Genomic DNA, 16,566 nt, shown 5'->3' with positions numbered 1-16,566 from the left:
AGATGATAAAGCAGTGTCCTCAAACACCTGATCACCAAGTTTTAACAAATGTGTGAAATTTATTTTTTCTGCAACTAACTACACATACTCTTAAAATGACAGCTATGTGATGGACTGTTGAGATGAGCAAATCCTATTTTAGGGGGTGTAAGAGCTTCTATGTATAAGACTTAGTGAGTTTAACTAAATCTAAAAAAGGGACCATATTATGAAAATATGCAAGAGGAAGAAAGATGCCAATGAAGGATTATGGGTGGGGGTGTGAGCAGGTTACAGGCTACAGATGATTTTGATAGACCTAATCAAGAGGTGATAGCTGAATGAAAACTTGTAGGAGGGGAAGGGGTAATGCTGGTGGGATAGAAAATGGTTCAACTGTTATGGAAAAATTTAGTGGCTCATCAAATATTAAATACAGAAATTCTGTATGATCTAGCATTTCCACTTGTAGGTGGAATCCAAAACATTAAAAGCAGGTATTCAAGCAAATTACAAATGTTCAAAGCAGCACTTTGATATTAGCCCAGAGGTGAAAATAACACAACTATCCACCAATGGGTTAATGGGTGAACAAAATATGGCATTTGCATACAATGAAATAGTATTTAGTCATAAAAGAGTAAAATACTATATTATATTGTAGGTGAACCCTGAAAACATTATGCCAAAATAAATAGCCAGTCATATAAGATCACAAACTATATGACTCCACTTATATGAAATATCCATATTAGGTCAATCCATCAAAATAGAAAGAAGGTGGGTGGTTGCTATGTGTAGAGAGTAGGGGAGAGAGGAAGAAAGAAACCGTCTCATTTGGAAGTGACAAAAATATTTTAGAACTAGATATAGTTGTACAACATTATGAATGTACTAAATGTAGTGAATTATACAGTTTAAAATGGTTAGTTGCATGCTATGTGAATACCACCTGAATTAAAATAAAAACAAACTAAAAACCTAAGGTATGGCAGAGGTCCTCAGGCAGGCCCACGGCTGACCTGTGTGAGGAGTGGAATGAAGTCCATGTAAAAGAGTATGCAAAGTTAGCACAGAAAGTAGAAAGAGGAGACAGGTGGGTGAATTGACAAGGGACCCAGAGAGTCCAAGGTCTTATAGCCACTTTTCAAGATTTGCTTTCATTCCTACCAAGGTGAGCCACTATAAGGTTTTGAGAAGAATGATATAATCTAATTTATGTTGCAAAAGAATCTCACTGTTGGGAACAAACTGAATGGAACAAAGGTCAGAGCAGGGGGTAACCTACTCAGAGGCTACTGCAACAATCCAGGTAAGAGAGAATCTACTCAGAGTGGCTCTAGTAACATTGTAGCATAATGGTTTTCAAACCTTTAGCTGGATGATTTTTAAAAATTAGGAATATCACTGCTTTTAGACCATGTATTTCTGAAATTCTCACTTTTTAATAGCTATTATACTCTGTACACTTCTTTGTCATCATTCAAAATTCACTCTTACTCCCAGCAGCTCAGGAGCCTGAGGCAGGAAGATCATGAGTTCAAAGGCAGCCTCAGCAATTTGGTGAAGCCCTAAGCAACTCAGCGAGACCCAGTCTCTAAATAAAATACAAACTAGGACTGGAGATGTGGCTCTGTGGTTGAATGCCCCTAGGTTCAATCCCAATACCCCTCCCCCTAAAAAAATTCACTCTTAACTTTCCTGTTCATCAATCATATAGCAACATCCCAGTTACCGAGATTTAAAACTTCAACTGTCAAGCCTACTTCTGAAATGCAAATTATATACATCTTTACTTTTTTCCTCATTAGCTAGTCCTATCTCCTATCTAGATTACTGTGATGCCGCCTATCTCCAACAGCCTAAAATCTTTCATCCTAACACATCCTAAATCGTTCTGTTTTTACATTCACTCAAAAACTTCTTTTCAAAAGCCTTTGAGGTTCATTAAAGAAGAATGTGTAAACTCTTTTGTACAATGTTCAAAGCCTTTCAGAATCAAACAGCACCATGAGCTCTAAGAAATAATTGTGCAGAACAAGACACTTAACGAATGTCCCCCTTGATATCTTGCTCCTCTGTTTCTTTAACCTATATGCTGACTAACTTGAGTTATAAACCAATTCCCATTTGTCCTATACCTTATAGGATCTTTGCACTCAGTGTTCCTTTGGCACTGAATGCCCTGCATCCCTCATTCTATTTACTGAAGTAATTTCTCTTACCTCTAAACTTCTAGTATATTATGTGCCTCTCCTATCACACTTCACAAATTTCATTTAGACCTTTTGTGCATGGATGTGAATTTTACACAACCCTAAGGGGAACACATGATGTTCTATTCATCCTGGAAGCCCTCCTGTGGTACCTGAAACAGTGTTTTGCACACAACTGTTCAATTAAGTACCTGCTGCATTTGACAGAATTAAACACACAGCTTTATCTTTGATAAAGATTCTTGTCATATTACAACCATGCTATCATAAGCAAGTAATCACAGAAAATTATGATGATCAACTTTCTATCACTCTAGCAACACAATGTTAGAAAACCTATTTGAATTAACACAGCTATACTCACACATGAGTTGTTGAAGACACAGTTATTTAAAATTTTATAAATGTATGTACAGTACAAACTGTTCTAATCAGTAAACACTTAGTTCCAGATAAAAACAGAGTGAGTAATAAGGCAAATTTTTAAAGAAAATTTTATAACCTTTATATTTTGAATTTCCTTAAACACTTTATTTATATCATATAGATTCTAATTAATTATAACTAAAATACCAGCACCTGCTTAGCAACACAATTCACCAAAGAAAAACTGAAAGGCATTTCCTCTAAAATCAGGAAGAAGACAAGTATGTCCCTCTCACCATTCCTATTCAACAGTTCTTGAAACTTGAGCCACAGCAATCAGGAAAGAGATAGAAATTAAAGGGATAAGAATAGGAAAGGAAGTAGTCAAATTACCTGTGTTTGCTGATGACATGATCCATTTTTAGAAGACTCCAAAACACTGCACCAAAAGACTACTAGAGCTGATAAATAAATTTAGCAAAGTTGCAGGATCACATATATAAATCAACTGCTTTCCTATACTCCAATAATGAATCTGCTGAGAAAGAAATTAGGAAAACTACCCAATTCACAATAACCTAAAAAAAAAAAACTTAGTCATAAATCTAACCAAGAAAGTGAAAAATCTCTACAATAAAAACTGTAAAAATTGAAGAAAGAAATTGAAGACCTTAGAAGACACAAAGGCCTCCCATGCTCTTGGATAGGCAAAATTAAGATCAAAATGACCATCCGACCAAGGGCATTACAGAAATTCAATGTAATCCCCATCAGAATACCAATGAAGATTCATTTGGAAGAAGAGACCCAGAATAGCCAAAACAATCATGAGCAAGAACAACAATGCAGGAAGCATCATAGTGCTGAACCTCAGACTGTACTACAGAACTATAATGACAAAATGGCAAGGGACTGGCACCAAAATAGACGTGAAGACCAGTAGAAGACACAGGGACAAATCCACATAGATAGTCATCTGATACTCGACAAAGGTGCCAAAAACATAAACTGGAGAAAAGATAACCTTTTTTTAACTAAATGGTGCCAGAGAAAAAGAGAAAACTAGAAATCTACATGTAGAAGAATGAAACTTGGTCCCTCTCTCATTCTGAACAAAAATCAACTGATACTGGGTCAAAATCTACAAATTAGACTAGAAACTCTTAACTGCTAGAAGAAAATGTAGGTTCAACACTCCAATATATTGACACAAACATTGACTTCCTTATCAGGATTTTTAAGGCACAAGAAACAAACACAAATCAGTAAAAGTGCAACGGCATCAAATTAAAAAGACTCTGCACAGCAAAAGAAACAAGAACGTGAAAAAAAGAACCTGAAGAATGGAAGAAGATCTCTGCCACTTGCTCCTTTGCCAGGGATTAATATCCAGAATATATAAAGAACTCAAAACCTTAACACCTTATTCACCAAAAAAATGAATAGCCAATTAAAAATGGGCCAAAGAATTAAGCAGATATTTTTCAAGAGAAGAAATGCAAAGGATCAACATATATATGAAAAAATGTTCAACATCTCTAGCAATCATGAAAAGCATATCAAAACTACATTGAGATTTCATCTCACTCACTACAGTCAGAATCATTTGCATCATTAAGAATACAATTATTAATAATTGTTGAAGAGGATATGGGGAAAGAAATACTCTCATACATTGTTGGTAGGACTGCAAATAAGTATAACCACTCTGGAAAGCAGTATGGAGATTCTTCAAAAAACTAGGAATGGAACCATTATATGACCTAGAGATCCCACTCCTTGGTGTATATCCAAAAGCTATCCAAAAGTTGCTACTATAAAGATATAGTCATATTGATATTTATATGAGTGCAAATCATATTAGCTAAATTGCAGAACAGCTCAAATACCCACCAACAGTCAAATGGATAAAGAAAATGTGGCATATATATACATAATAGAGTCACCCAGCCATAAAGAAGAATGAAAATTATGGCATTTCCTGTTAAATGACTGCAACTAGAGAACATTATGCTAAATGAAATAAGCAAAACCCCAAAAGTCAAGGGTCAAATGTTTTCTCTCATATGTGGAAGCTCATATAAAATAAAGGTGAAAAAGTATGTGTTTTGGGGAGAGATAATTACATGGAAATAGAAGAAGTTCAGTAGAAGAGGACTGAGGGGGAGAGAGGAGGGACATGAGAAGGGAGTAGGCATAGAATGAATCTGGCTAAACTTTCCCTTGTACACAAATGAATAACATCACAGTGAATTTCAGTTCCCTCTTCCTTCTCTTCCTCCCTCCCCCTGTTCCTGTTCCTTTTCTGTTTCCTCCACTCTACTGGTCTTTCTTTATATCTATGAAGTTTTTTTTTTTAATTAGTGCATTATGGTTACTATATCTTTATTATACCCATAGTGCATTAAATTTTTTTAAAAAAAACTTTCCTTACTGATACATGCTTTACTTAAGAGGACTATAAAGCCATCTAATTAGGCAGTATACTGTTCAGAACACATTGCTCAGAAATTTGGTAGTTTGTTCTGCCTCTTGAGTGATCTTAACAAATACGATTTAGCATACACAAGAAAACACCCACTTTAACAGCCCTTCGTTCAATACTGTAAATCAAATAAGAAAATTCAGATGAGGTTTTGGTCAAATTGGAATGGGACAGACAGGGCAGCATGTAAAAAGTGCCCAGTAAACTAAGTATTTGCTATTGATTTCAGAAACCCAATTCTGTATTTTTCATACTGGCCAGATATACATATTACCATCCAAAGAATGGAATTATTTTTTTAGAAAGAAGAGAACAAAGGTATTTTACTTCAGTGCCCCCACAGACATACAAACACTGAGCTGCTAGATTTGGCTTTGTGATACACTCACATTCTTCCCACTGTCCCAAAAGGAAAAACATTTGCACTTAGTGTTAGCGACCCCAAAGTCACTCAGTGTCCCATTGTTTATACATGAGAACAACAGGCTTCAATTTTCTGTCAATAGTAATCTTGTTGGCACAAAATAACTTCTTATTATTCCTGTCCCCTGACAAATAGTGAGATGAGAAGGGAGAGCCTGTGGAGGACACCTTTTTAAAGTAAAATGACACTCATCTCCTTGTAGGTGATTTCAAGACATTTAATATTCTTCTTGCCCCACCCCCAACCCAGCACTGTCGCCCCATCTCACCCCATTTTCCATCAGGATTACATTAGCTTGAAAGCTGACAATTCAATCACCTCTAAAGCAACCATTTACTCTGTTATTTAATAGAAGGGGGAAACCCAGTTACCATAACAACTCACATCCACATGGTAATTATGGAGAATCTAAAATTCAGCAAACCATACTTTTCACAGTGTTTTCTAGAAAGAATCTGCAACAAGCACAGAAAAATTTCTCCCCATTATAATTCACAATTTCCATCTAATTGTTTCTTATTACATGGCTGTTCAAACTACTCCATATATTTCATAGGAAATATGTTTTTAAAATAAAAAGGAACTGAAAGAAAAAGTGAAATACACTTCTTATATTTCAAATGATTGGTTTCATCATATGTACTTTGGGGCATCAAGAAAAAAAATTTAAGAAAGCAGAGGTAAAACAAAATCTATAAAGCAAAAAGAATCAAATGATGATTACTTTTTTTAAAAAAAGAAAGAAAAAAGAACCAAAGATTTTATTCAGAGTACAGCTTCCAGCAAGTAAGGATAAACTATCTCTAAACTAAAAATGAAAAAAAAAATAAGCTCATTACTTAATTCTGATGGTGAAATATGGTTGGGTAGCAGTGGCAGGATCAAGAAAATCTGCATGTGTTTAGAAATAGAGAAAATAATGAAGCAAGGCTGCCAATTCAGCATCACCCAATTTAGGTGAGACTGTCATGTCAAAGTTAGAAATGCCAAAGGATGATGAGACTCGTGGTGAATTCCAGGGAAGAAAACTGTCATTCACCTTCAGCTTCCTCCTTAACAGGGACAAAGTTAACCTCAGGATGAGAAGATACAAAATCAGAAAAGAGGAGGAAGTCGCCTGAGCTTGTAGAAACCCTACAAGATCTAAAATGACCACTCATGATCCCCAATTCACAGGAGTGAACAGTTTCTTCAGTTTTAAAGAAATGTAAACAAGACAGCAATTATGCAGTACTTGTATATCAGGTCAAACACAAATCAGATTGGATCTGTGATTCTTCCAAAAATATCAGGGAAAATATCATGTTAAACAAAGATAACAATAATAAACTTTGTAAAAAAGGCATAAAACACTTTTTTTTTTAGAGAGAAAGAAAAAATTTTTTAATATTTATTTTTTAGTTTTCAGTGGACACAACATCTTTATTTTATTTGTATGTGGTGTTGAGGATCGAACCCAGCGCCTTGTGCCTGACAGGGGAGCACACTACCGCTTGAGCCACATCCCCAGCCCTGCATACAACACTTTTGTTGTCAGGAACAAGCCAAGGATCATGTCCTCTCTCTCCACTTTTGTATTGAACCAAAGATTTTATTCAGAGTACAGTCTTGAATTTTATACAAGATACATAAGAAAAAGTACAAAACTGATTAAAGAAATCAATAATAAATTAAATTAATGGAGAGATATTGCATGTACATAAATAGGAAGACTCAATATTGTCAAAATGTCAGTTGTTCCCAACTTAATCTAATGATTTTCATGAGCCAAAAATTCCTTCAAGTTATTCTACAGATATCAAGAAACTGACTCTAAAGCTCATATGGAAGGGCAAAATACCCAGAAGAGCCAACATTATATTGAAGGAGAACAAAATGGAAAGGTGCCACTCCCCAACTTCAAGACTTATCATAAAGCTACAGGAATCAAGACAGTGTGATATTGGTGAATGACAAGGGAAATTGATCAATGGCACAGAATAGAGAGCTACATGAATGGCAAGTGAACAGATGAAAAGACATCATTAGTCATTATCCTTCCTCCATTATCCTTCTTCTACTCTACTGGTCTTCCTTCTATTTATAGTTTTTTTGTTGGTGCATTATAGATATATACAAAGGTGAAATTCACTGTGATGTATTCATATATGTATATACATAGCATAATTTAGTCAATTTCATTCCTTAAATCTTCTGTTTTCCCATCTTTCTTCCTTCTTTCTTAGTACCCCTTAGTCCCTTTCTATTCACTTTATTATCACAGTATTACTAGATAATACAAACAAGAAAAGACATTACAAGAATATAGAATAAGATACCTCATGAGCACAGATGCAGAAATTTCTAACAAACTTTTAGCAAACCAAACACAGCAATATATACAGGATAGAACATTATGGAGTTTAATCCCAGGAATGCAGGTTAGTTTGCATTGGAAAATCAAGGAAAATAATTCATCATATTTCAATAGATATACAAAAAGCATTTGACAAAATTCGATATCTATTTGTGATAAAATTCTCAGCAATGGTGAAACACTGAATGCTTTTTCTAATACCATAAATAAGACGAGAATGTCTACTCTGTCTAGTCCTGTTCAACATAGTATGATCAGGTACTAATAAAGGAATGGAAGGAATATAGATACTAATTAAGACCATCTTTCTTCACAGACAATGTTACAATAAAAACAAAAATAATCTACAAAAAGGCTACAAGAATTTATAAGTAAGTTTAAAAAGGTCAGGGATGAAAAATCAATTGTATATTTACATACTATCAATAGAAATTTAAACAAAAGGTCTAATTGTAATACCATGACAATGTTTACAGATATGTAATACTTAAGAAATTTCACAAAATGTGTCTAAGATTTGTAACACAAAAACAACAAAATATCACTCTAAGTGGAAAGACATATCTTGTACCTGATTATAGAAACTAAACATTACTAAGTTGTCAGTTTTATCCCAAGTTGACTTGGGAACTCGACACATTTACAATCAAAATCACAACAGGCTTGTGTGTGTGTGTGTGCATGTGTGTATGCGTGCTTGTGTGCGTGCTTGTGTGTGCGTGTGTGTGTGTGTGATTTCTCAAAACTCATCTAAAATTTAGAATAAAAGCAAAGGGCCTAAAATTGTCAGGAAAAATGTTTTTTGGAGAAAAAGAAGCAAAGTTGGAGAACTCATACTACTTCAATACTCATCAAAAAGTGTCAGTAAATAACCTGTGTGGTTTTAGTGAAAGTCTAGACATATACATCAATAGAACACAAGTGAGTATAGAAAAAGGTCCACAAAAATATGGAGAGATGATTTTCATCAAAACTCCTTAGGTAGTTCAGGGAAGAAAGGATGGTATTTTCAACAAACATAGTTTGTACCTTATAAAATTTTAACTAAATGGATCACAGTCTAAAATTCAAGGCTTAAAGTATAAAACTTCTACAAGAAAATGGACTATCCATGAACTGATTTTTAGATAAACTAAATGTGTTATATCCAAACAGTAGAATGCTATTCTGCCCCAAAAGTAATGAGGTACTGATACATGCTACTACATAACCTTGAAAAGATACTAAATGAAAAAACCATACTCCAAAACACCCACATATTATATGATTTTATGTATATTAAATGTCCAGAATAAGCAAATCTACAATGACAGAAAGAGATTAGAAGTTTGCAGGAGGCTAAGGTAAGGGAAATTAGAGTATGATTACTTAGGGGTGTAGAATTTGTTTACGGGTGATGAAAATATTCTAAAATTAATTGTGGCAATGGCATATATCTCCATGAATATATTGAAAACCAATGAATCATACAATATAAATAAGTAAATTTTATGACAAACAAATTTTACCTCATTTTTTTCAAAAAAAAATAAAAATTAAACACAGGAGTTTAAAAAAACAAATTTTTGAAACCTCAAGTTAAAAAAAACAATTAAAAGAAAAATGTGATAAATTAGAATGCTTCAGAATTAAAAACCTACTCTTCACAGACAATGTTAGAGAAATGAAGAGACAAAGTACAGACCACATAAAAACATTTACAAAATTCATTTCTAATGTAGACTATATTAAGGATTCTCATTTGAATATAACATCAGTAAGGGGGGGCGGGGGGAAACAGCAAAAGATTAGAGCATACACTTTGTGGAAGAAACTAGATGAATGGCAAATGAACAGATGAAAAGACACCATTAGTCATTAAAGGAAAACCCTAAAAGGAAAACATGACCCAAGATCCCAAGGTAGTTTTTAAAAGTTCTCTGATTGACCTAGAAGAACACAGTTTCACTTTCCTGTGTTTTCAATTACCTACAGACAACTATGCTCTAAAAATATAAAATAAACGGTTCATAATTTCTAAGTTCCACATCATTCTGAGTAGCCTGATGAAATCTTGCACCATCTCATTCTAGACATGAGTCATCCCTTTTGTCCAACATATTTACACTGTATACACTAACAGCCCCTTAGTCACATAGTAACCCTCTGAGGTATCAGATCAACCGAGATGATATTGAAATGTTTGTGTTCAAGTCACCCTGACTTTACTTAAAAATTGCCCCAAAGCATGAGAATGGGGAGGGTGGCATTTTGTATATGCCCAAGAGAAGCCATAAAGTGAAAAGGTTAAAATTCTTGACTTAATAAGGAAAGGGAAAGAATCACCCTAAGGTTGCTAAGCTCTACCGTAAGAATAAATCTTCTATCTGTGAAATTGTGAAGAAGGAAAAATAAATTCATATTAAATTTCAATGTCACACCTCAAACTGCAAAATTTATAGCCACAATATATGCTAGGTGCTTAGTTATGATGGAGAAGGTATTGCTGCATGAGGTTTAGTAGTATCTGTGGTTTCAGGCATTTGCCATGTAAGGTCTCAGTACATACCCCTTTCAGATAAGAAAAGACAACTGTATAGGATAGTTCAAGGACCTCATTCCTGGGTTCATATTCTAGGTTCCTCCACTTAGTTTTAAGACCTTGAGCAAATTAACAGGACCTACCCTCAGAGGATTAATGTAGAGATTAAACAAATTAATAAGCAGATACTCCCAGAGGAGCTTCCAGTTACAGGATCCCATCAAAAATTTAAAATGTCATAAATTTAAAGTGCATTTATTACATCTAACCCAACAACCATCATAGCTTGGTCAGACAACAGACTGTAGAATATCAGTAGTTTACCATCAGGATCAAATGCCTGCTTGGGAGTTGCAGTTTGCTGCCACTGCCTACCCTCAAGAGATAGTATCATATTGTATCTTGATAACCCACACACAAAAAAATGCAAATTCAAAGTACAGTTTCTACAGAACCCATTCACTTTTGCACCATCATAAGGCAAAAAAAAAATCATAAGCCAAACTATTTTAAGTCTGGAACACCTATACATACAGCAATTTTAAAAGTGTCTCAGCTGATTACAGCCTATTATTATTACAACTTATTATCAAGCAGCTCTAAAGGCTCATATTATTTTTGTCACATAGTTTGAAAAACTGTATAGCTGATTCTCTTTATTATATTTTTTAACACAAATGAACTAAAGTAACCAGAAGATGGAATATGAACTAAAATCCTATCATGGAGATGGATTCAAACTAAAAAGCCTTTTCTCAGCAAAAGAAACAATCAGTGAGGTGAATAGACAGCCTACAGAAGGGGAGCAAATTTTTACCACATGTACAGATAGAGCACTAATCTCTAGGATATATAAAGAACTCAAAAATCGTAACACCCCCCCCAAAAAAAAAACCCACAATCAATAAATGAGCTAAGGAACTGAACAGACACTTCTCAGAAGAGAATATACAATCAATCAACAAATATATGAAAAACTTTTCAACATCTCTAGCAATTAGAGAAATGCAAATCAAAACTACTCTAAGATTTCATCTCTCTCCAGTCAGAATAGCAGCTATTAAGAAGACAAACAACAATAAGTATTAGCAAGCATGTGGAGAAAAAGGCACACTCATACATTGCTGGTGGGACTGCAAATTTGTGCAACCAATATGGAAAGCAGTATGGATATTCCTTGGAAAACTTGGAATGGAATCATCATTTGACCCAGCTATCCCTCTCCTCGGTTTATACCCAAAGGACTTAAAAACAGCATATTACAGTAATGCAGCCACATCAACGTTTATAGCAGCACAATTCACAAGAGCTAAACTGTGGAACCAACCTAGATGCCCTTCAGTAGATGAATGGATACAGAAACTGTGGTATATATACATAATGGAATAATACTCACTCAGCACTAAAATAAAATCAAATCATGGCATTTGCAGGTAAATGGATGGAGTTGGAGAATATTATTAAATGAAAGTAAGCCAATCCCAAAAAACCAAATGCCAAATGTTTTCTCTTATGTGAGGATGCTGATTCATAACAGGGATGAGGGAAGAGAGCATAGGAGGAATGGAGGAACTTTAGATAGGGCAAAGAGGAGGGCAGGGAAGAGAGGGAACAGAGGATAGGAAAAGCGGTGGAATGAGATGGACATCATTCATCAAGTACATGTGTGAAGAAACGAATGATGTGACACTACTTTGTGTACAACCAGAGACAGGAAAAATTGTGCTCTACATGTGTACTATGAATTGAAATGCATTCTGCTGTCATATATAATTAGAATAAATAAATTTTTTAAAAATACTACCATAGGTTTCACAGAATTCTGTGAAATATACCTCTAATTGACACCTAAAATATTCTAGACTCTCTATTACAAAAGCTACAAGTATATGAACCCAAAAATTTCCATCATTTGTATCTAGGGCACATCTCATAAGTTCAGATACCAATATCTGGATTTATAAGATATCTTCAGCTATCCTCACTTTGACGGTTTTTCTTGATTCTTTGATGGTGACTTTAAAAAATTAGCTTTCTGTGAAGATTTTAAACTCTAGTTGTTCTCCAAATACCTAAGTATACACATTAAAAACAAACAAACTAAAAAATGTACCAAATCTCTCCTTTTTCCATGACAATTAATAAGATACCAGGGAAAAATAAATGTAGAAATTGCCTATGTTGTTCCTTTTTTTTTTTTTTTGTGAAATTCAACCTCTCTTGTTCTCAGAGAAACATTACTTTTCCAAAATCCTTTCTTTCTCTTTAATTGGATGAAGACACTGTATTAGACAAGAAGTCTTCAAAAAAAGATCTATACAATTTTGACTCTAAATACATGAAAGAAAAATAGATGGCAAAAGGACAAAGATGGGTCTTCAAATTCCTTTGTACTTCAATACACTATTATACTGGTGACAATTAGCATACAGACTATAATCTAACCAAATTAGTGACACTAGGATTTATAAATTATGCATCAAAGCATAAGATTTTATATGTACATATCTTAGAAATGCTAGTTATTTAACACTAACTCAAATTTTTATAATTCATGTCTTCTTTTATAACTGTTTTTATTTAGAACTTATATTTTCATGTATGACCTATTGTGTCTTAATTATATAAAATACTGTGATATTTTCTCTTGTTATTCATACATTTTAATTTATATACACATAAGTGAATATCATCAAAAAATGACAACAACAAAAAATATCCTCCCCAAGTGCTTTCTAGATTCTCTATTTCCCCTGGTTTTGTTATAATCTGCAATGATCAGATTTATGCAAATCATTTAATGGCATCATAAAACTTCATTTTTTTAATTAGAAAGGAAAATTAAGATAAATACTTATATCACAGTTTTTCTTTAAATATACTACGATTAACTGTTAATTCTATTCAAAAATATAAATATTGGTGTCCTATATACTTTGAAAGGATTAAAATTAAGAAATAGGGAATATTTTTCTTTAATAAGTTGAAATTTATTCTAAACAGTGGAAGTATGACATTGATGAAATAAACCAAAGCTCTAGATGCTACACCTTAATAATTAGGTGGAGAAGTAGCATGGCAGTTTCTTTCAGAAATACATCAAAATGTTTTAGCATTCTTTTTGGTCAGTTATTTTAGGAGCCTCTAAGAGAAATTTTAATTACAATTAAAAAATTGCTTCCTAATAAACACTCAACTTCATAAACAAAGGGAAGGAGAGACACTAAAACACATACAAAGAAGAGGCTATTGGAGAGGGAAAGAACCTACCTCATGAACAAGAGCAAGTGATGTCTGCTTGAAGCTTCGCCCTCTACTGGCCATTAGTCGATTCAGTGGTTTGCCATCTTTACTCTGATACATGGATACATCGTAACAAAATAACATACCACCTGTTAAATAAATAAATAAAATTTAACAAAAATGACGAAAAGTATCATTTAAAGTAAAAAAAAGAAGTACATAAAAACATTTACGATAGAAAAACATCATTAAATATATTCTCAATGATACATATTCAATATATGGAGAACCATATAAATGAAAAGATAATTTTGTCAAGGTATTTGTCGTTTTGACTATTGGTGTGTAAGGAAAAAAAAGGTGAGATATAAATTTAACACTTAAAATATCACTTATTTATAAGTCATTTGTAAACAAGCACTTTTAAATACTTACAAATAAACTAACAAATTTATAATCCCTGGTTTTAAATTTTAGAAACAATTGGTTGTAGAGAGCCTTCTAAACCTTTTTCCCCTAAAACAAATTTTGTTGAAAGAGAAACATATGCACATATTTATCCTTATGAACTCTGATAACATGGGGTCCATCAGGTTACACCCACAAGTGAACAAGCTATTCCCCAAAACTGTACTCATTCACTGCTGTCTTCTCCATGTCCTTCCAAAACCTGGCCCAACCAAGTTCTAAACTGACTTTCCAAGCTCCAGCCACAAGATCAAGAAAGCAAAGGCAGTCAAGGAGGGTCACTGGAGGGTGAGCTGGGGAAGGGGGTCTGGGAAACTATACCAGCAGTTTTGAACAAATGAGAAGGCACTTTTAGGTACCAAGATTACTTAAAATACTGAGATTACTTTTTTAAAAAACATCTTTTATTGAAGTATGACAAACACAAAGTGCACATATTGTAAGTATTCATCTCAATGAATTGCAGCACATTGATCAAACACGTTTGAGTAGCACCCAGATCAGGAAGCCAAACATAATCAGAATCTCCAAAGCCCTTCCTCGTGCCTCCCTCTAGTCACACACCTGGTTACTTTATTATAAATGAAATTAAATTGTGTAAGTCCTTTTTTAAATATTATTTTAGTTGTAGATGGACACGATACCTTTATTTATTTATTTATTTTTATGTGGTGCTGGGGATTGAACCAAGCGCTCTACCACTGAGCCACAACCCCAGTCTGTGTATGTCCTTTTAATATTGACTTCTTTTACTCCACCTAATTGTTGAGACAATCATTCACATTGTTATTAGCAGCTATATATATAGTCATTCTCTGATGAATAATATTCCATCATATGAATACACCACATTTATTTATTTGTTTTATGTCAAAAGCATTTAGATAGTCTCCACATGTAGGGCTACTCAAATAGGACTGCTATGAACATCACAGTATATATATATATCTTGGTGACTTCATTTGGATTAATTCCTAAGAATGAAATAACTGGGTAAAAGGGCATGAATTTATTCAGTATCAGTTTTACAAAGTGTTGAATGACTTATATTTCCATCAGCATTTCTGGTTATTCTACATATTCACCAATACAATCATCCTTTGGTTCCATGGGGATTGGTTACAGGAACCCCCATGAATATCAAAATCCATGAATGCTCAAGTACTTTATGTGAAAAGACAGTATTTGCATACAATCTATTCACATCCTCTGTATACTTTAAAATCATTTCTACATTACTTATTGTTATAGTTTGGATCTGAAGTGATCCCCAAAAACTCACATGTGAGATAATGTCTCTAAATAAAATACAAAATAAGGCCAGGGATGTGGCTCAGTGGATGAATGCCACAGAGTTCAATCACCAGTACCAAAAAAAAAAAAAAAAAAAAAAATTCTGAAGTTAATGAAGTTGAATTGACCATCATCTCATATGTTCACTGAACATTTGAACACTCTTCTTGAAGCATCCATTAAAACCATTTTCCTGCTTTTTCTACTGAGTGTCTTTTACTCACTGATTTACAAAGGTCTTTATACATTCTGAATGAGTCCTTTATCAGACATATGTTGTAAAGACCTTTGTGCATTCTCTAACTTGCATTTTCACTCTCCATTAATATAGTTTCATTAATACATGTTCTTAATTTTAATTAATTTGCCATTCTTTTTATAATTAGAGCTTCAAATTACAGAATTACTTGTATAAAAGACCACACATTCACTCCACAGTACTGTAATGTTACCTTTTCCATAAATCTAGTGATCGTGTGTGTGTGTGTGTGTGTGTGTGTGTGTGTGTGTGTGTGTGCGCGTGTGTGAATGCTCTGTATTCTTCATTGGTCTGACCATCAGTCCTGGCACTAATACCACCCTGTCAATTATTGTGGGTCTATAATAGGTCTTCCAATCTGGTAAAGTACTTTGTTGTTTTGCCTCAAGATTGCTAGATTATTCTTGGCCTTTTGCATTTCCACACAGATTCTGGAATCAGCTTATCAATTTCCAGTATAGACTGTGATTGAGTTGAATCTACATATTAATTTGGTGGGAAGGTATATTCATACAACATGCATTCTTCTAGTCCATAAACATGGCATGCCACTCCACTTAATATTTTTTCCTCAATAATATTTTGCAAATAAATTAATTTTAAAAATGAAAAAAACAGTATTTTATAGCTTTCATGATCCAAGTTATAAATTTGTTTTAGATACTTGATATTTTCGATGCTATTATAGTTTTTAAATTTCATTTTCCACCTTTGTACATATGGCGTACTCCTGAATTCATTTACTAATTTTGGGAATTAATCTGTAGATTATTTTGAATTTTCTATGTAGACAATCATGTCTTCAAATAATGAATGTGTCAAACTATTTTTTTATTTTCCATTTTCATTGTTTTCTATCACCCATGGCTTATTTTAAAGCATATTGTTCAATTTCCAGGCCTCTGAAGATATTCCAGTTATACTTTTGTTATTTACTTTTAGTTTAACCCCTTTGT

General features: G+C 33.7%; 1 protein-coding gene across 8 annotated transcripts in view; it reads right to left on the bottom strand.

Moving 5' to 3' along the window:
* Focad (focadhesin) overlaps positions 1-16,566 on the bottom strand; it is a 281,898-nt gene that overhangs the window by 81,448 nt on the left and 183,884 nt on the right. For all 8 annotated transcript variants that reach the window (XM_021733689.3, XM_078047698.1, XM_078047697.1 and 5 more), the window contains one exon: positions 13,618-13,739. In XM_021733689.3, the coding sequence (XP_021589364.1) occupies positions 13,618-13,739 (122 nt within the window). The remainder of the gene's footprint in view (positions 1-13,617; positions 13,740-16,566) is intronic.

The sequence above is a fragment of the Ictidomys tridecemlineatus genome, chromosome 4 (genome assembly GCF_052094955.1).
Source record: "Ictidomys tridecemlineatus isolate mIctTri1 chromosome 4, mIctTri1.hap1, whole genome shotgun sequence".
NCBI classification, from domain to species: Eukaryota; Metazoa; Chordata; class Mammalia; order Rodentia; family Sciuridae; genus Ictidomys; species Ictidomys tridecemlineatus.
Note: the sequence above shows the minus strand (reverse complement) of the source record. Positions and strands in the feature narration are given on the sequence as shown.